This window comes from Carettochelys insculpta, chromosome 7, assembly GCF_033958435.1.
Source record: "Carettochelys insculpta isolate YL-2023 chromosome 7, ASM3395843v1, whole genome shotgun sequence".
NCBI classification, from domain to species: domain Eukaryota; kingdom Metazoa; phylum Chordata; order Testudines; family Carettochelyidae; genus Carettochelys; species Carettochelys insculpta.
Window position 1 is genome coordinate 74,041,141 of NC_134143.1, and position 20,528 is coordinate 74,061,668.

General features: G+C 60.2%; 1 protein-coding gene across 5 annotated transcripts in view; it reads right to left on the reverse strand.

Moving 5' to 3' along the window:
- Positions 1-330: 330 nt before the first annotated feature.
- The window catches only part of KCNIP2 (potassium voltage-gated channel interacting protein 2), a 111,818-nt gene continuing 91,620 nt past the window's right edge, over positions 331-20,528 (reverse strand). For 3 of the 5 annotated variants that reach the window (XM_074999306.1, XM_074999305.1, XM_074999304.1), the window contains exons 2-9: positions 16,585-16,680; positions 15,033-15,157; positions 14,601-14,670; positions 13,710-13,780; positions 9,342-9,449; positions 5,578-5,682; positions 3,273-3,335; positions 331-2,847 (exon numbers count right to left, since the gene is read on the reverse strand). In XM_074999306.1, the coding sequence (XP_074855407.1) occupies positions 2,800-2,847; positions 3,273-3,335; positions 5,578-5,682; positions 9,342-9,449; positions 13,710-13,780; positions 14,601-14,670; positions 15,033-15,157; positions 16,585-16,680 (686 nt within the window). In that variant the 3' untranslated portion in view covers positions 331-2,799. The remainder of the gene's footprint in view (positions 2,848-3,272; positions 3,336-5,577; positions 5,683-9,341; positions 9,450-13,709; positions 13,781-14,600; positions 14,671-15,032; positions 15,158-16,584; positions 16,681-20,528) is intronic. The other 2 variants (XM_074999308.1, XM_074999307.1) reach the window with 1 other exon arrangement.

Consider the following 20,528-nt stretch of genomic DNA (forward strand, 5'->3'; position numbering starts at 1 on the left):
AGGCTGGGACGCACTCACCACGGCAGTGGGCCTGGCTCGAGGGCAGGGGGCACCCACTGTGTTACGCGGGCACCCTGCACGTGGGCAAATCTTGGGCCTGTTTATTGCCCCCAGCTGGGATGTAACCCCGGCACATGCCCAGGTGAGACCCACACCTCCGGCCACACGCCCAGGGACACGCTCTGCAGGGCAGGACAGGAGCACTCGCCCCCACATCCCGCCCCCAGGGCAGAACCTCACCAGCCCCTGTCCTACCAGCTGGGCTCCCAAGCTCTGCCCCCCGCCCAGCCCACAGAGGCTCAGACACAGCAGGGTGGTGCATAGCGACTGTGTTTGGAGTTTATTGTACTGTTGATCATTGTTATCATACAAAATATACAGAGTTGGAAACACGAAGCGGCTCTGGGGCCAGGTGCCTGGGGAGGGGCACATGTCTGCAGCCGGGCTGGGCAGGGCAGAGCCGGGCACTGGTGCGGGAAGCTGTTGCCGGCAGGCGGCAGGGGAGGAGCGACCCCCCCCAGCCCAGAGGGACCCCAGTACCAGCAGGGGAAGGGGAGGGGCTGTGAGGATGAGAGCCAAGCTCAGCCCCACCCCCACAGGGCCCTCGCTGGGGCTACAGGCATGGGAAGGGGGCAGTGAGGAACAAGCCAGCCCAGGTGCTGGGCTCTGGGTGGAGCTGCCTGCGAGGGGCTGGGGTGGGAGCAAGGGGGGGCAGATCGAAGGAAGAAGCATTCAAAACCTGTCCAGATGAATCTCTGGGGCAGGCGACCTGGGGGGCGTTGTGGGCCCTTGTCAGGAGCCAGACCCCACTGGGGAATCGTCCTGGGGCAAGGAAGAGCACCCCTGCTCCCCAGCCTGCAGAAAGCCCTGGAGGCTGCCCGGAGGGGCTGGCTGCCCCAGGCCCACAGCAGAGAGGAGGGGGCTCTCGCATGCAGGGCTTGAGTGACTGATCTGGGGCTGGCGCCAGCCTCCCACTTTGTCTTCTCCTAGGGACAGGCCCCTGTGCAAAGGGTCGTCCCGTGGAGTTCAGAGCTGAGCCCTTTTCCAATCAGCATGGGCACCCACAAGCCCTCCCGCCTCCCTGCGGGTGCAGCTAATACCTGCGCTCTGGCCGAGGCTGTGGTGTGGGTAGGGCCTGCTTCCCCCAGCACTGCCTGCCCCCAGCAACACAGGGCTCGGACCCCGTCTTCCCATGCCCAGCAGAGAGCTGGTGGCGAGAGCAGGGCCAGCGGTTCCCAGCCCGCCTGGCACGACCCTCCTAACCCAAAAGCCAGGGTAGCTGCCGCCCTGGGCTCCATCAGATCCCTCTCTGCCCTGCCCCAGCTCGGCCATCACGGTGACACACCTGCAGAGAGAACGCCAGGGCTGGGCACTGGGGCTGGAGCTGCTCTGCCTCCAGGGTCCGGAGGAACCAGCCTGACGCGAGGACAAGAGACGGGGCCACGTCGTCCTCTGACATCGCAGGCACGGCCAGCGCTGGGGATCAAACGCGCAGGGGGTGCTAGGCCTGGCCTGTCCCCAGTGGTGCTGGCTGGGCTGATACCTCAGAAGGGCTGGGCCCTGGGGCTCCTAGCCCACCCTGCCCCGAGGCAGACAGACGGCCGGCTGCGGAGCTCTGCCCCTCAAGGCCCGAGAGCCTCTGCTTGGTGCCCGGCGGCGCCTCCCTGGGACTCCCCACACAGCCCCCCAGCTCCCGTCCCAGGGTGCTCTGCCACTCGTGCGCCCCCCAGGTGGAGCGGAGCAGGAGGATGGAAGCAGGATGTGCCCTGGGGCCACCAGGGGGCTGGGAGCTACAGAGACACAGGGACCTGCAAAGCCAGCCAGACCCCACTGCTCCTCCAGCACCCCTCTCCGCACGCTGCCGTGACACCCCGGCCCGTTTCGCTCGCTTCAGGGAGACCCATTGCCCAGCACAGCGTGCGGCTGGAGCCCTGCTGCCGGATGAGCCTGGCAAGCTCCCCGCAGCCCGTCGGTGCGCAGCCGCCTGGCCCTCCCAGCCAGGCCCCTCGAGGTGCGGTGCCCGGCATGGTGCAGGCTCCCCAGGCGGCTGGGAGGCTGGTGCCCCTCAGCTCAGCTCCAAGTTGCTGCCCCGGCGCTGCCAGCGGGACGGGCCATGTGGTGAACAGCTCCCCGGCCCCTGCTGCCCCAGGCTCCAGGGCCCACCTACGCGGGTTGCTGGCCCCCAGCTCCCTCCCCCATGGCTCAGGGAAGAGGGAGGCAGCCAAGGGCACCTCCCACCCCAGCGCTGGGGTGTGGGAAGCCCCCATGACAAATCGTGCCGGGCACGGCACTGGGGTGCCCACAGCAGCTGGACCAGGAGGATGCAGGACACACACTGCCCCCGCTAGCAAGGGCTGGCGCTGCAGCAGGCGCAGGGGCCAGGCAGCATCCTGGGGCTGGAGAGGCAGGAAGAGCCAGCTCGGCCCACAGGAGTGGGGCTCGCCGTGAGCCAGGGTGCGGGAGCTACTGGCCACGTGGTGGGAGCTTGGCGGGGCGGGCTGGGAGCTGTCCAGAGCCCAGCGGTGGGGGTCGGTAGGTCTGTTGGGCCCACGTGTCCCGGGACAGCACGGGCCTCCTGCCAGGCTGGGCCCCCGCTCCAGCCCCGGGCAGCTGCCGTCCCCGCAGCAGGCAGAGCTGGGCCAGGGCAGGTCCCTCCACCGCAGGCACCTCCACCGGGTCTCCCGGCGCACAGCCCTTCCCGGCGGCACTGTCCAGCCCACGTCGGGGCTGCGCAGCCAGAGGGTCTCGGGGAAGAGATGAGAGGAGCCGAAGCGTGGCCGGCAGGGGCCTGCAGCCTGGCTAGATCACGCTGTCAAAGAGCTCCATGGATCGCATGATGTTCTCATCCTGCAAGGGAGCAAGGAGGTACATCGCACAGCCGCTCGGCTGGCCAGGCTCCCCGGCACCCCAAAGGCAGAGCAGCGCTCTGGGGCTGTGCAGGGAGCTCGGTTCCTGCCATGGGTCTGGGGAGCCGTGGGCACAGCTGAGAAGGGAGGGTGCCCCCAGCCGTCCCGTCGGTCTCACCATGATGCTGGGCACCACGCCCTGGCACGACACCACCCCACTGACTTGGTCTGGCTCCCTGGGGATGGCCCCGGGCCCTGCCCACTTCCCACCCAGCTCTGGGGTCCCCAGGGCTCTCCCCAAGCAGGGCACAGCCTGGCCCCGCCCAGCTCAGCGCCAAAGCTCTGGGCAGCAGCAGGAGGCTTTGGGCAGGGCAAGGGGCGAGTGGGCAAGAGGGAGACGGGCCCAGGAAGGAGCTGCAATGTTACCTTCTGACACGACTCGATGAACTCCTCGATCGTGACCACCCCGTCCTTGTTCCGGTCCATCTTCTGCAAACACACCAGCGTCATGAGCCGCCAGCGGGCCCAGGGACCCAGGCAGAGGTGTGTGTTCCCAGAGGGGGACAGCCCCCTGCTCCATTCCCCACCTGCCCCTCTGACCCCCCCGCTCCGATCCCCGCCTGCCCCCCTGACCCCCCCCGCTCCGATCCCCTCCTGCCCCCCTGACCCCCCCCGCTCCGATCCCCGCCTGCCCCGACCCCCCCCGCTCCGATCCCCGCCTGCCCCCCTGACCCCCCCCGCTCCGATCCCCTCCTGCCCCCCTGACCCCCCCCGCTCCGATCCCCGCCTGCCCCCCTGCCCCCCGCTCCGATCCCCGCCTGCCCCTCCGACCCCCCTGCTCCAATCCCCGCCTGCCCCCCTGCTCCGATCCCCGCCTGCCCCCTGCCCCCCCAGCTCCGATCCCCGCCTGCCCCTCCGGCCCCCCAGCTCCGATCCCCGCCTGCCCCCCCGCTCCGATCCCCGCCTGCCCCCCTGACCCCCCCGCTCCGATCCCCGCCTGCCCCCCTGCCCCCCGGCTCCGATCCCCGCCTGCCCCTCTGACCCCCACCGCTCCAATCCCCGCCTGCCCCTCCGGCCCCCCTGCTCCGATCCCCGCCTGCCCCTCCGACCCCCCTGCTCCGATCCCCGCCTGCCGCTCTCACCCCCCCTGCTCCGATCCTCACCTGCCCCCTGACCCCCCCGCTCCGATCCTCACCTGCCCCCTGACCCCCCCGCTCCGATCCCCGCCTGCCCCCCTGCCCCGATCCCCTCCTGCCCCCTGACCCCCCTGCTCCGATCCCCGCCTGCCCCTCTGACCCCCACCGCTCCGATCCCCGCCTGCCCCTCCGGCCCCCCTGCTCCGATCCCCGCCTGCCCCTCCGGCCCCCCTGCTCCGATCCCCGCCTGCCCCCCTGGCCCCCCTGCTCCGATCCCCGCCTGCCCCCTGACCCCCCTGCTCCGATCCCCTCCTGCCCCTCCAACCCCCCTGCTCCAATCCCCGCCTGCCCCTCTGACCCCCCCTGCTCCAATCCCCGCCTGCCGCTCTCACCCCCCCACTCCAATCCCCGCCTGCCCCCCTGACCCGATCCCCGCCTGCCCCCTGACCCCCACCACTCTGATCCCCGCCTGCCCCTCTGACCCCCCTGCTCCAATCCCCGCCTGCCCCTCTGACCCCCACCGCTCCGATCCTCTCCTGCCCCTCTGACCCCCCCGCTCCGATCCCCGCCTGCCCCTCTGACCCCCACCGCTCCGATCCCCGCCTGCCCCTCTGACCCCCCTGCTCCGATCCCCGCCTGCCCCTCCGGCCCCCCTGCTCCGATCCCCACCTGCCCCCTGACCCCCCTGCTCCAATCCCCGCCTGCCGCTCTCACCCCCCCACTCCAATCCCCGCCTGCCCCCCTGACCCGATCCCCACCTGCCCCTCTGACCCCCCTGCTCCGATCCCCGCCTGCCCCCTGACCCCCACCACTCTGATCCCCGCCTGCCCCTCTGACCCCCCTGCTCCAATCCCCGCCTGCCCCTCTGACCCCCACCGCTCCGATCCTCTCCTGCCCCTCTGACCCCCCCGCTCCGATCCCCGCCTGCCCCTCTGACCCCCACCGCTCCGATCCCCGCCTGCCCCTCCGGCCCCCCTGCTCCGATCCCCGCCTGCCCCTCCGGCCCCCCTGCTCCGATCCCCGCCTGCCCCCTGACCCCCCTGCTCCAATCCCCGCCTGCCCCCTGACCCCCCTGCTCCGATCCCCTCCTGCCCCTCCGACCCCCCTGCTCCAATCCCCGCCTGCCGCTCTCACCCCCCCTGCTCCAATCCCCGCCTGCCCCCCTGACCCGATCCCCACCTGCCCCTCTGACCCCCCTGCTCCGATCCCCGCCTGCCCCCTGACCCCCACCACTCTGATCCCCGCCTGCCCCTCTGACCCCCCTGCTCCAATCCCCGCCTGCCCCTCTGACCCCCACCGCTCCGATCCCCTCCTGCCCCTCTGACCCCCCCGCTCCGATCCCCGCCTGCCCCTCTGGCCCCCACCGCTCCGATCCCCGCCTGCCCCTCTGACCCCACTGCTCCAATCCCCGCCCGCCCCTCTGACCCCCACCGCTCCGATCCCCGCCTGCCCCTCTGACCCCCCTGCTCCGATCTCCGCCTGCCCCTCTGACACCCCTGCTCTGATCCCTGCCTGCCCCGATCCCCACCTGCCCCTCTGACTCCTTTGCACTCCCTGGGCCCCACCCCGGGTGCCCCCCAGCGTGCCAGGCTCACCTGGAAAAAGGTCTCCACGTGCTCGCGTGGGGCCTCCTCCCGCATGGCCGGGTACGTGTACTTGCCCATCATGTCGTAGATGGACTTCATGATGTCCAGCATTTCCTAGGGAGGGCCAGACCAGCGCCATGAGCAGCGCCTGCTGCACAGACAGGTCCCACACCCGGGCCTCCCACGTCCCACGCGGTGCCAGGCCAGGGACGCGGACACCCGCCCCGGAGGGCTGGGAGCGCGGGGGTTGGGATGGAGACGCTGGGCGGGGATGTACCCAAAGGAGCAAAGCACAGAGGGAGGGGAAAACTTCTCTGCCTCTGCGGGTTGGCCAAGGAGCAGCGGGCTCACGCTGCAGCCAGCGAGGTTCAGGCTGGACATGAGGAAAAGCTCCATCGGGCGGGGGTTAAACCGGGAGTGAGTCCTGGGGCAGGGGGCCGTAGAGAGAGACAAAGAGTGTGAGTGTGAAACACTTTGTGTGCGAGAGACAGACATTGTGACACAGACAGTGTGTGCGCTGCAGTGTGTGCGCGACAGTGACTGGGCATGTGAGACAGACTGAGTGTGCGCTGCAGTGTGTGCGCGACAGTGACGGGTCGTGTGTGACAGACTGTGCGCGCGCTGCTGTGTGTGTGCGACAGTGACTGGGCGTGTGACACAGACTGAGTGTGCGCTGCCATGTGTGCGCAACAGTGACTGGGCGTGTGACACAGACTGAGTGTGTGCTGCAGTGTGTGCGCGACAGTGACTGGGCGTGTGACACAGACTGAGTGTGTGCTGCAGTGTGTGTGCGACAGTGACTGGGCATGTGTGATAGTGACACAGGGCGTGTGTGTACTGGCTGTGGCTGGGTAAGTTTCAGAAAGGCTGTGTCTACACTTGCATTCCTCTTTCAAAAGGCCTTTTACAAATATATTAGAAACAAGAGGAAGACCAAGGACAGGGTAGGGCCATTGCTCAGTGAGGAGGGAGAAACAGTAACGGGGAACTTGGAAATGGCAGAGATGCTTAATGACTTCTTTGTTTCGGTCTCCACAGAGAAGTCCGAAGGAATGCCTGACATAGTGAATGCTGGTGGAAAAGGGGTAGAGTTAGTTTTTGAAATAAAAAAAGAACAAGTTAAAAACCATTTGGAAAAATTAGATGTCTGCAAGTCACCAGGGCCTGATGAAATGCATCCTAGAATCCTCAAGGAGCGGATAGAAGAGGTAGCTGAGCCATTAGCTCTCATTTTTGGAAAGTCATGGGAGACAGGAGAGATTCCAGAAGACTGGAAGAGGGCAAATATAGTGCCCATCTACAAAAAGGGGAATAAGAACAACCCAGGAAATTACAGGCCAGTCAGCTTAACTTCTGTGCCAGGAAAGGTAATGGAGCAGGTAGTTAAGGAAGTCATCTGCAAGCACTTGGAAGGTGATAGGTAAAGTGATAGGGAACAGCCAGCATGGTTTTGTAAAAAACAAATCATGTCAAACCAACCTGATAGCTTTTTTTGACACGATAACGAGACTCGTAGATAAGGGAGAAGCAGTGGATGTGGTATACTTAGACTTTAGTAAAGCATTTGATACGGTCTCGCATAATATTCTTATCGACAAGCTAGGCAAGTCCAACTTAAATCGTGCTGCAGTAAGGTGGGTGCATAACTGGCTGGCTAATCGCACCCAGAGAGTAGTTGTTAATGGTGCTCAATCCTGCTGGAAAAGCATAACAAGTGGGGTTCCGCAGGGGTCTGTTTTGGGACCAGTTCTGTTCAATATCTTCATTAATGATTTGGATATTGGCATAGAAAGTACGCTTATTAAGTTTGCAGATGATACCAAGCTGGGAGGGGTTGCAACTACCTTGGAGGATAGGGTCATAATTCAGAATGATCTAGATAAATTGGAGAAATAGTGTGAAGTAAACAGGATGAAGTTTAATAAAGATAAATGTAAGGTGCTGCACTTTGGAAGGAATAATCTGTTTCACACATACAAAATGGGAAAAGACTGTCTACGAAGGAGAACAGCAGAAAGGGATCTAGGGGTTCTAGTAGATCACAAGTTAAATATGAGTCAACAGTGTGATGCTGTTGCAAAAAAAGCAAACATGATTCTGGGATGCATTAGCAGGTGTGTTGTGAACAAGACACGAGAAATCATTCTACCGCTCTACTCTGCGCTGGTTAGACCTCAGCTGGAATATTGTGTCCAGTTCTGGGCACCCCAATTCAAGAAAGATGTGGAGAAATTAGAGAAGGTCCAGAGAAGAGCAACTAGAATGATAAAAGGTCTGGAGAACATGACGTATGAAGAAAGGCTGAAAGGATTGGGCTTGTTTAGCTTGGAAAATAGAAGATTGAGGGGGGACATGATAGCGGTTTTCAGATATCTTAAAGGGTGTCATGAGGAGGAGGGAGAAAACTTGTTCTTCTTGGCCTCTGAGGAGAGAACAAGGGGCAATGGACTTAAACTGCAGCAAGGGAAGTTTAGGTTGGACATTAGGAAAAAGTTCCTAACTGTCAGGGTGGTCAAGTACTGGAATAAGTTGCCAAGGGAGGTTGTGGAATCTCCCTCGCTGGAGATATTTAAGAACAGATTAGATAGTGGTCGGTCCTGCCATCGGGGCAGGGGACTGGACTCGATGGCCTCTTGAGGCCCCTTCCAGTCCTAGTGTTCTATGATTCTATGCAAATGAGGGAAATAAAAATGCAAATGAGGTACAGATTTGCATAGCTGGCACCTCATTTGCATATTTTTATGTCAAAAGAGCTTCTTTGGACAGAAGAAAACCAGTGTAGACACCACTCTTGTGAAAGTAAAGTAAACCCCATCTTTGAAAGAACCTGTCTTCCCATAAAAAAGGGAAGACGGATTCTTTCGAAGATGGGGTTTGCTGTCGAAAGAGCAGTGTTCACACCGGTTTTCTTCTTTTGACGGAAGCTCTTTTGAATAAGAATATTCAAATGAAGTGCCCAATATGCAAATCTGCACCTCATTTGCATTTTATATTTCCCACATTTGCATACCTCTTTCAAAAGAGGAATGCAAGCGTAGACACTGCCAGAGAACCGTCCCCGTCCCCCCCGGCCCGTCTCTTTAAGGGAAATCCGTCCTGCTGTTGTCTCCGGTTCCCTGCTCTGCCCCCTGAGTGAGTCACTGACCATCCCCACTGCTGTGGGGTTCCCTCTCCCCGACCCCTGCTCTGCAGAGATGGGGTACAGGGGGGCAGGGGAACCATAGGGGCCCCTCCCCTCCCCCTTCTTCCCCACTGCACAGGGAGCAGGAGCAGCCTGGGAGCAGCGCGGCTGCAGACGGAACAAGGCAGGGAGGGGCAGCGGGACCCATGCGGCTGGCTGGAAGTGTTCACTCCCTGCTCATCAGCTGGGCAGGGCGGAGAGACAGCTTGGCAGGCTGCATCCAGCCCGAGCCTGAGATTGCCCAAACCTGGGCTAGCTGGTGCTTGGTCCTGCTGTGAGGGCAGAGGGCTGGACTCTTGGCCACTCCAGTTCTAGCGTGGTGGGGTTGTGTGATTCTGTAAGCGACGCGGCAAGTCTGCAACCCCCTCCTGCTGCCAGGACAGGACAGAGGTCTGGGCTGGAAGCTGAGTACTGCCCCCTGCGCCCGCTCTGCAGCTCCTGTTATCCAGCCTGGGGCTCCTGCTCCCTCTGCTGAAGCCCCTCAGTCCTGGCCCACTCACGCCCCAGCCCTGGGTCCCTGAGATGGTGGCCCAATAGGTCCATCGCTCTGGTCAGTGTTCCCAGCTCTGGCTCCCATCTCTGCCATGCCCACCTCTTTGGTGATGCAGCCATCTTTGTTCAGGTCGTAGAGGTTGAAGGCCCAGCTGAGCCGGTCGTCCATGGTGCCTCGGAGAATCACGGACAAACCGGCTGCAAAGTCCTAAGGAGGAACGGGGATTACAAGGCCAGACACACTCCCTTGCAGACCCTGGGCCTCCAGGGGACAGAGCATAGGGGCCAGACAGGCCCAGAGCAGCAACCCCCCTTGCCCACCATCCTGCCTTGGCCAGCTGCCGAGGAGCAACAAGAACTAGGCCTTTGCAGGTGGCCATCTGGGACTCTGAGAGGCCCCAGTGCTGTGGCTCTCGTGGTAGGAACTTACCCCCGAAAGCTAAGTCTTGACGGTGCCACAGGACAGCTTGTTTGCTAGTGAAGCTACAGCCTCCCACGGTGACCCCTCCCGGACTATTACCGGCACTGGCCCCGTGCAGACCCTGGGAGACCTCACTAGTTACCACTCGCCCTTCTGAAAACCGATCTCAGCTTCAGCTCATTCACCCGTGACCAGGGCAGCGAAATGACCGATGCCAGTCAAAGGGATGCAGGTTGAAAAACAAATCCCATCTAGAGCCACTGTGATGGAGTGTGGGATACAGGTGTGGCGGGGGGTCACGGCGGTGGGGGGCTCCTGCTGAGGGTAACCTGGCAACCAGGTGACACCTCTGGGCTGCGGGCAAAGGGGGAGGTGGAGCCTGAGGGGTTTGAATTGGAACTGGGAGTTGGAAGCAGTGAGTCTGGGCTGGGAGAGAGAGAGAGAGACAAAGGAGGGGGAAGGCCCCGGCTCCGGGGGCCCCTCGGGGGCTCCTCTCCCCGGCGTGGGTTGGACTGGCTGTCTCTGCCGGCTGTACTGACCCCTCTGTACCACGCTGTGTCCCGTCAGCTAATAAACCCGCTATTCTCCTGCCAGTGAGAGTCACTCCTGCCTGCGGACGGGGTGCAGAGCTTGGGTACCGCTGAACCCCATCGCACCCACACAATGATGGGGTCTAAATAAAGGGTCCCCACGCAAGAAAGTGACCTTGGAGTCACGATGGACAGTTCTCTGAAAACGCCTGCGCAAGGCGCAGCAGCCATTAAAAACGCCAGCCGAATGCTGGGACTCCTCAGGAAAGGGATGGAGAACAAGAGACAGAAGCTCCTACTGCCTCGATACAAATGGGGGAGGGAGGCCCCCACCTGGACACACCTGGGGCACTGGTGGCCCCATCTCAGACACACCTCGGAACTGGGACATGGACCGAGGAGGAGGAGAAACCTGTCCGGAGGCTGGGAGAGCTGCTACCTAAGGAGCGATTAAAGGGCCTGGGACTGGGCAGATTAGAAGAGAGACAGCCCAGCGGGGGTGTGACAGGCCTGTGCTGTTATGAGTGGCCTGGAGACAACTGAGAAGGAAGGGTTATTTCCCCTTTCTCACCACGCAGAACCTGGAGCCTCCAAAGGGAATGAAAGGGCAGCAGGTTTGAAACGCAAGAAGTGCTGCTTCCCCCAGCGCAGCCAGCCTGGGAGATCCCTGCCAGGGGCTGCTGTGAATGAGAGAAGTGGAGGCAGGTTTGGAAAAGGAGAGACATGCTGGGTGGGTCATGGGTGGCTGTTAGCCAAGGCGGCCAGGGATGCGACCTCTGCCAGAGGCTGGGAATGGGAAGGAGGGACAGACCACACCTAGACTCCTTCTGGGCCACCCAGCACTGGCCGCTGTCAGGGATGAGGTCCTGGGCTAGCTGGACCTTTCGTCTGATCCCGTCTGGCTGCTCCTGTATTTGACCACCACAGCCGGGCAGCAAAACTGTGGCAGGTTCTCAGTCCTGCTGGAAAAGTATAACAAGTGGGGTTCCGCAGGGGTCTGCGTTAGGAGCGGTTCTGTTCAATGTCTTCATCAACGGTTTAGATATTGGCATAGCAAGTACGCTGATTATGTTTGCAGATGATACCAAGCTGGGAGGGGTTGCAACTGCTTTGGAGGAGAGGGTCAGAATTCAAAATGATCTGGACAAACTGGAGAAATGGTCTGAAGTGAACAGGGTGAAGTTTAATAACGACAAATGCGAAGTGCTCCACTTGGGAAGAAACAATCAGTGTCACACACACAGAATGGGGAGAGACTGTCTAGGAACAACTACAGCAGAAAGGGATCTAGGGGTTATAGGGGACCACAAGCTAAATATGAGTCAACAGTGTGATGCTGTTGCAAAAAAAAGCAAACATGGTTCTGGGAGGCGTTAACAGGTGTGTTGTGAACAAGACATGAGAAGTCATTCTCCCGCTCTCCTCTGCGCTGGTTAGGCCTCAGCTGGAGTATTGTGTCCAGTTCTGGGCACCGCAGTTCAAGAAAGATGTGGAGAAATTAGAGAGGGTCCAGAAAAGAGCGACAAGAGCTACGTCTACATGGGGATGCTACATTGAAATAGCTTATTTCGATGTAGCGAAATCGAAATAAGCTATTTCGATGAATAGCGTCTACACGTCCTCCAGGGCTGGTGCCGTCAATGTTGGGCAGCGCTACATCGAAGTAGGCGCTGTAGGGGAGCGTCTACACGCCAAAGCGGCCCACATTGAAATAAGGGTGCCAGGAACAGCTGCAGACAGGGTCACAGGGCGGACTCAACAGCAAGCCACTCCCTTAAAGGGCCCCTCCCAGACACACTTGCACTAAACAGCACAAGATCCACAGAGCCGACAACTGGTTGCAGACCCTGTGCATGCAGCATGGATCCCCAGCTGCAGCAGCAGCAGCCAGAAGCCCTGGGCTAAGGGCTGCTGCACACGGTGACCATAGAGCCCCGCAGGGGCTGGAGAGAGAGCGTCTCTCAACCCCTCAGCTGATGGCCGCCATGGCGGACACCGCTATTTCGATGTTGTGGGACGTGGATCGGCTACACGTGCCCTACTTCGACATTCAATGTCGAAGTAGGGTGCTCTTCCCATCTCCTGTTGGGGATAGCGACTTCGACGTCTCGCCGCCTTACGTCAATTTCCACTTCGAAATAGCGCTCGCCACATGCAGACGTGGCAGGCGCTATTGCGAAGTTGGTGCGGCTACTTCGAAGTAGCCGGCTCGTGTAGACGCAGCTAAGAATGATTAAAGGTCTAGAGAATGTGACCTATGAAGAAAGGCTGAAAGAATTGGGCTTGTTCAGTTTGAAAAAGAGAAGACTGAGAGCGGACACAATAACAGTTTTCAGGTATCTAAAAAGGTGTCATAAGGAGGAAGGAGAAAACTTGTTCTTCTTGGCCTCTGAGGATAGAACAAGAGGCAACGGGCTTAAACTGCAGCAAGGGAGGTTTAGGTTGGACATTAGGAAAAAGTTCCTAACTGTCAGGGTGGTCAAACACTGGAATAAATTGCCTGGGGAGGTTGTGGAATCTCCATCGCTGGAGATATTTAAGAACAGGTTAGATAAATGTCTGTCAGGGATGGTTTAGACAGTACTTGGTCCTGCCATTGGGGCAGGGGGCTGGACTCTGTGGCCTCTCGAGGTCCCTTCCAGTCTTACTGTTCTATGATTCTATGAGTTCCACCACTGCCACTTTCTTGCGTCCCCTGGCGGCTGCTAGCAGAGATTGCAGCTTCCAGGAGAGCACGACCCACTTTTCCCCCAGGGTGCCATTGCCCCCAGAGCAAGGGTCAGACGAGGCCCCGGGCTGCGCCCTCCAGGCCAGCCTGGTGTGAGAGCAGAGTGCCTGGGAGCAGGCTCCCAGCCAGCGTTCATATGGCCTCCGGACGCTCCTCACGCTCAGCGAGGGGACCCTGCTGCCCAACAGACCAAGCCCGTCCTTGGGGAAACCACAGCTCATTATGAATCACCCCACGGCCCTGGGCGTCTCCGAGTCATGGGGTCCCCAGAGCCTCTGACCGGCAGACACTACAATCCTGCCCCGGAGCCTCCAGCCCAGCTTGGAGTTAGTGATGGTTGCTGCCAGGGCGTGGGCTGTATCTGGGTAAGGCAGGGATGCTCAGGCTTGACACAACACGAGAAAGGAGCCCAGGGGCATAGAAGGGCAGGCTCCATAACAGAGCTGTAATACCCAGCCCCGAGCAGACAGAGATCAGGAGATGAGGGGGAAATATCACAATATTGGCTTAAAAGTCGGGGGTGGTTCTTTGCCTTCTGGCGTCACAGGCCCTTAAGGGCCCCATCTGCAGCTAATCTCCCAGACAGGAGGGCTAGGAACTCGCTGGTTTTGAAGACAGGCCGTTTGATTCTCGTTTCCTCACAGGACTCCGGGAGCTGGGGATTTAACACCACCTAGCGTCAGACTCACAATGGCTAGTGAGAACTGACAACTTGCTCCACCAGCACCAGATTCAAAGGCCAAGGCCCCAGCCCCCAGGTCCTGTCCCACCCAGCCCGGCCCGGCTCACCTCGAAGCTGACAGAGCCGTCATGGTCGGTGTCAAAGGCGTTGAAGAGGAAAGTGGCGTACGTGCCGGAGTCTGAGGAACAGCCAAACGGAGTGAGTCAGCCAAGGACGGGACTGCCTGCCTTCATCCCAGCGTGCAAATGGCTTGACATTAAGCAGGGAATGAAGCTGGCTCGCTGCCGTGGGAAGCCAGAGCCGCAATGTCGCACCAGGCAATGCGGTCACAGTCATTCTAAACTCCATAAAGGGCGACCCACTCTCATGCTCCAGGGCATGAGCTGATGGTGGCCGGGGTCAGGAAGGGGTCTCCACCCCTCTCCAGACTCCCCGCATGGAACAACACAGTGCATTTCTTTTCACCCTTCTCTGGAGCATGAGGCAGTGGCTGGAGAAACGCAACACAAGCCCAGGGAGACCCTGACCCTGGGCCTGGGTGTGTGACACTCTCATGTTCCTTGTTAGAGTGAGCCCTGGCCACAGGGAAGGTGCAGGTAGGGGTCAAAGCCCAGAAACTGCTTTGAGGAGGGCACCGGGAGGGCAGAACTTCGCTCCAGGGATGCCAGAGAGCATCCACCTTGAGATGCTCTAACGTGCTCTGGCCCTCTGAGCCCCTCCCGCCCCTGGCCTGCCTCCCGCTTCGCTTTGAGAACACTGTGCCTGCGCTGGCCATTTGCACGGGCAGTTTCCCCATTTGCACAGGCAATCAAGCAATTGCACATGCAAACTGGATGTGCATTTTGCTCACCCAAAGACACCTTCACATTCCTGGCCCTCTGGCCCCTAGGGTGGCGGAACGGGAGCTCCTTCTGGGGTGACAGCCTCCACCCACAGGGACTGCCCCACCCTGGCCCCCTTTGTACCCAGGGAGGAGCCGGAGTTGAGAGGGTGCTCACCGCCCTGTGGGAAGAACTGGGAGTAGATCTGTTTGAAGTTCTCTTCATTAACGAGGCCACTCGGGCACTCCTGCCAAAGGGAAAACCATAGACCAGATCAGTCCCCTCCAAACAGCCGGGGTTGGCCTGGCCTGAGCACAGCACTGGGAGCCAGGCTCTCCTGAGCTCTCTGGGGCCTTGGGCCACGCATGTCACTGATCTGTGCCTCAGTTTCTCCATAGAGTCCTGCCTTCCCCCAGCAGGACGAGGGGCTGCTTTGGCCCTTGGCTGCTGGGCACCATGGGAAATTCATTAGCCCCCTGCCCAGGCACCAGCCAGGCTCCGGTGGCACCAGAGGGAGCTGCAAGGGAGCCCAGTGGCCAGAGAGGCAGTGGGGGTGTAGGGAGAGGCCACAGAGAAGGGGGCACAGGAACACCCGGCCCCATGACTCACATTCTTGAAGCCCCGGTACAGGACCTGCAGCTCCTTGCGGCTGAACTTGGTCTGTTCCTGCAGCTGCTCCAGCCCCTCGGGGCGACGGCAGACAGTGGAGAGCTCGAACTCGTCTTCCACGCTGTCTGCAAGGGGGAGAGCGACTCAGACCCACGGCGCCTGCCTGCTGCCCCTCCGGAACCCCCACGGCGCCTGCTGCCCCACGGCGCCTACCCACTGCCCCTTCTGGAGGTCCTGCAGCACCCGCCTGCTGCCCCAGCCAAGCCCCATGGCACCCGCTATGCCATGGTGCCCACCCACTGATCCCGCAGCACCTGCCTGCTGCCCCACGGCGCCTACCCACTGCCCCTTCTGGAGCTCCCACAGCGCACACTCCCCCCTCAGCACTTGCCTTCCCCCAGCCCTCCCCCCCAACCCCCCAGCCCCACAGCAGCAGCAGGCGAGCCGGGGAGGCAGGTCCCCCATTACTCCTGCCCCCGTTCCCCTGGGCCCCAGACTGCTCCCGTCCCCTCCCCATGCCACTGGCTGCCTCTTGCACATGGGCCCGTCCTGCCCCCAGGCCCTGCACCTCTCCCCTGTCACTGCCATCCCGGAACGCCGCCCCCTTTCCTGCTCTTGGTGCACCCCCGGGCTGACATGTACCCCAGCTGCAGCGCAGTGCGGAGCCTAGCCCGGCCTCGGGGTCAGACTCAGCAGTGACAGAGCCGAGGCCGGTGGCACCGGAGCAGCCTGGGCTTTGGCTGCTCCAGCTGGTGACCTGCCGGCTGGCACCAGTGCCCAGTGGCTCAGTGTGGAGCCTGGCTCCAGCTGCCTGCAAGATGCGGCTCCCCTGGGCCCACACATCACAGTAGCCCAAGTAGGTCCCCCAGGCCGGGCACGGGAGCACGATCGCCCCTGCCAGAGACCCATATCCCGGCCATCGGGGCGGCGGTGCCCAGCCGGGGAGAGCGTCGGGGGCGGCAGTGTCTGGCTGGGGAGAACGTCGGAGGCGGCGGTGCCGGGCCGGGGAGAGCGTCGGGGGTGGCGGTGCCCGGCCTGGGGAGTGCGTTGGGGGCGGTGGTGCCGGGCCGGGGAGAGCGTCGGGGGCGGCGGTGCCTGGGTAGGGAGAGTGTCAGGGGCAGTGGTGCCCGGCCTGGGGAGAGCGTTGGTGGTTTTCGGTGCCTGGCTGGGGAGAGTGTCGGGAGTGGCGGTGCCCGGCTGGGGAGAGCGTCGGTGGTTTTCGGTGCTCAGCCTGGGGAGAGCGTTGGGAGTGGCGGTGCCTGGCCTGGGGAGAGCATCGGGGGTTTTCAGTGCCCGGCCTGGGGAGAGCATCGGGGGTTTTCAGTGCCCGGCCTGGGGAGAGCGTCGGGAGTGGCGGTGCCCGGCCTGGGGAGAGCGTCGGGGGTGGCGGTGCCCGGCCTGGGGAGAGCGTCGGGGGGGTTTTGGTGCCCGGCTGGGGAGAGCATCGGGGGTTTTCAGTGCCTGGCCAGGGAGAGCGTCGGGGGCGGCGGTGCCCGGCCTGGGGAGAGCGTCCCTGCCTGGGCCTGACACCCAAGGGAAGAAGGGCACTTGCTTTCGCTGACTGAGGGGACGGCCGGGGGCCCACAGCAGGGCAGCAGTTTGAGGAGTCGCTGCTTCAGGGCTTTTTTGCTTTGGCTGGACGGGTTGCCTGGAAAAAACAAGAGTTAACAAGGCAGCAGCCCACCCCCCGCCCCTCCCCATCACCTGGGCCCAGCCAAAGGAAAGCCCCAGCCATGCCAGCCATGGACCCTGGGGCAGGGGAGACGCATGCAGCCCAAGAGCGATGGGGCAGCCAGACCCAGCTATGCCCTGGCCCCCGCAAGCCCTGTGGGACTAGGAACAAGCCCTTTGCCAGCCCCGTCCGCCTTCAGCCAGGCTGAATCCAGCATGGAGGTGGGGGAAGCCAGCTCAGTGACACAGGGGTCTAGGGGGAGCTGGCCCCCAGCACGGCTGCTCCCCTGTCGTGCCGCCAGCAGGAGGGGTGCTGGATTGAGCTGTGGACGAGGGAAGCTGCTCCCGCCCCAGCACGCAACAGGCCAGCCAGGTTTTCAGCCGGCGTACCGATGGGTGCTGGTCACCGGGGCAGACCAGGGCCATGCCAAGGATCTGGTGAGCGGCCAATGGCTGCACACTTCTGTGCTTTAATGGAGGGTGTGGGGTCGGGGCAGAGGCTGGGTGCAGGAGGGAGCTCGGGGGTACCACACAACTGGGTTTTTACATTGGCTATGGAGCCATTTTACGTGTGCGTGTATCTATTGCCCCAGATATAGAGCCGGGGCGGGGCCGGGCCAGGTGAGGTGTCTACGTGAGCCGAAGATGCCCTGAGTCTGTGTGAGCAACTTACTCAACTGTGCCGTGTGCAGGCAGAGTTCTGGGTTTAGCTCTGGAGCTGGGTTAGAAATGTTGAGTGCTAAGAGCCACACCAGGAGGGGTGATCGCTCCCCAGCCAGGGTGATGGGCTGGAAAAAGGCTCAGTCGGCCAGTGCACCTCTCAGGGATGCGGGACTTCTCTCCTGGGAGCATCCACGGGCCACAAGAGCCCACCTGGGTCAGGTGACGTAGGGCTCAGCAACAGGATGGAAATTAGATGCATGTGGATTGAGGTGTGCTGGCAAACTCCACAGTCAAAGGAAAAGTGCCACAGCAGCGCACCTGGGACAGGTGATGCGGCTCTGCAGTGCCTGGTGGGAAGGAAAGGGCTTTTTCCCGCCACAGGCGATAACTATAAAATGGGCCTAGCAGTGTGCACCTTGGAATGAAGAGCCTGTTCCTGTTTCTGTTCCAAGGGTCCATGTTGCAGCATGCCGGCTTCAGCTCGCCAGATCTCCAATTCTCCAGTAACTAAGACAAAGTAACTGGAATCACACCCCTTATGGAAGGGACTTTCAGGAATGCGCACAGAACATCGCTGGGCTGCATCAGTCGCCGTAATTGATGTACGCAAAGTATTGCTTTAACCATTTTTCTCTCGAACTCTGCTCTTCCTTTCTTTGCTAATAAACCTTTAGATGTCTAGGTCTGAAGGATTGGCAAGTGTGGTGAGTTGGGAAAGACCCAAGCATATATTGACCAGGCACTGTGGCTGGACCCTTTGGGGCCTGGGAATCTGTGTGGATTTGGTGAAATGGCTTTCTAAAACCTCCCACCTGAGTAGGGGGTTGTTGGTCTGGGCTGTTTAGGAGCAGCTGGGAAACCTGTGGATTTGCTTGTGTGGCTTCTGGCTGACCAGTGGGACTTGCAGAGATACTGCTGTGGCTGGTGCGATTTGTCTAGGTGAGAAGGAAATCCCAGCCTGGGGCTGTAAGTGGTTGTGTTAAGCAAAGATGTCCTGGATTGATTTCTCTAGCTGTGCCCAGAAACCCCGTCCTTTTACAGTGGCGTAGTCGGCAGCATCCACAGAACCTGGTCATTTGAGCTTGGGATCAGGACCTCACACTGTTCTAAATTTGAATTTGGGGTTTTGAGAGAGTATTTGGTTAAAGTACAGTTGCCACGAGTTCGCAACTTGTTGACAGGCTTGAAAGAGAAGTCCTGGGAGAGAGGTGCTGTGAAAGAAAAAACTCTCCTTTAGCAAAGTGGGAACTTAATGCTTTGGTGCAGGCGTGGTGCCGTGTGGACGCAGTGAAGGTAGATGCTGATGAAAGAACACTCAAGTTGGAAGAAATAAGGTCAGAGTTGGATTGTCGATGAAGACTAGGAAAGCGGTGTTTAATGGAACTGGAAGAGAGGGCGGCATCGGAAGCTGAACGTCAGTCTGTGAGATTGCAGATAAAAATACTGGAACAGAAGTGAAAGCAGCAGTCCCCTGGAACACCAGTGTGTAGCCGTTGTGGTGTGGCTCTGCTTGTAACACATTGGGTATATCTAATAATGAACATGTATGTGTGTAACTCCTATGCGTCACCTGTAGCTAATTTTGAAAGGGATGTACTCTGTGCGCTTTTCTGCAGCTAACCAGCATTTCTATGGCCAAGGGGAAAGTTTCTCTGGATGTGTGCCTGAAAAAGTTGGCTGTCTGCCTAGGCAGAGAGGCAGTGTGTCTGGTGTCCCAGGAGGGGATTTGGAATTAGACCAGGGACAGGAAGGTTTCAGCAACCAGGAAAAAGTTGCTTTGAAACAAATTGCATTTGAGAAGCAGGTTAAAATCCTACCAAAGAAAAAGGGTAAGGGTTGTGTTAAGGAGAAGTTTCAGGCTGATGTGAGGCCAGCAGAGGCAAAGAATGAATCTGACTCATTGTCTGCTTGGGGCAAGGACACGCCTGTGAAGAATTTCTCCAGGCAGACGCCAGAGAGTGGTCTGTTTAAAATAACACAGCATGATTGGCCATCGTCTGTGCGGAGAAGCAGTCTGTCTGCTAGGGGCAAGGACAGGCATGTCAGAAGGAGGCCTGTGTGCCTGTGCAGGGAAGCAACTTGGCCACTGGGAATGGTGAGTTGCCATGAGAAAAGCTGTCTCACATGCCAGGTGTGTGTCCCAGATCAGCCAGGGGGGCTGGGACAAAGGAGAGAGTGTCTCCGATTGTCTGTCTCGGGTGAACAGCAGCAGCAGCAGCCTGGGGAGTGAGCAGGGCCTGTTTGTAAAAGGTGCCTATGAGGGAACTAGTCTTTTGTCTAAGGAAGACTTCCCCCACTCCCCCGGCCTATAGTGCCTGGAGAAGGGATCATGGAAGAGTGTTCCAGGTGTGAATCTGAATCCAGCCATGGGTGCTGGAACAGAAGGAATGGCTCTGGCTGTCTCTCTGTGTTGGGCAGGGGTGTCCTTGTCAAGGGAGCTAGTTCTGTGTGTGGGAAATGCTTCTGCTTCTAGGGAAATGAATCCTTTGTCCAAGCCTGTGGGGGCTCGATATGGTGCTAAGATCCCAGAGCTGGATCTGAGTGCAGCAGAAGCCCAGATAGGAATGTGGTCCTAGTTTTGTGTCTCCTAGGGACAATGATGCTTTAACTCAGTCTAGTCCAGTTAGTATCAACAGAGAAGAGACAAGGCGATTCAGGTGCTCAGTCTTTGCCCATGAAAGCTTATGCTCCAAAATATCTGTTAGTCTATAAGGTGCCACAGGACTTCTTGTTGTTCTCTAATCAGACAGAGTATAATAGGACAGGGTTTCTGGGCACAGTCAGAGAAATCAATCCAGGGTAACTTTGCTTAAGATCTGGGCCACATACAGCCCCAGGCTGGGATTTCCTTCTCACTCAGTCAAATCCAAACAGTCTCACCAGCACCTCTGCCACCCCCACTGGCCAGCCAGAAGCCACACGAGCAAACCCACAGACCTCCCCGCTGCTCTACTGGCCCAGCCCAACAACCCCAAATTCAGGTGAGCGGTTATTAAACCTGTTCCACCAACTCCACAGAGATTCTTCTGGGCCCCAAAGGGTCCAGCCACCAACCCTGGTCAATATATACTTGGATCTTATCCAAATCACCACACCCACCAATCCTTCAGATCTAAATCTAAAGAGTTATTAATAAAAAGAAAGAGCAGGGCGAGAGAGGAA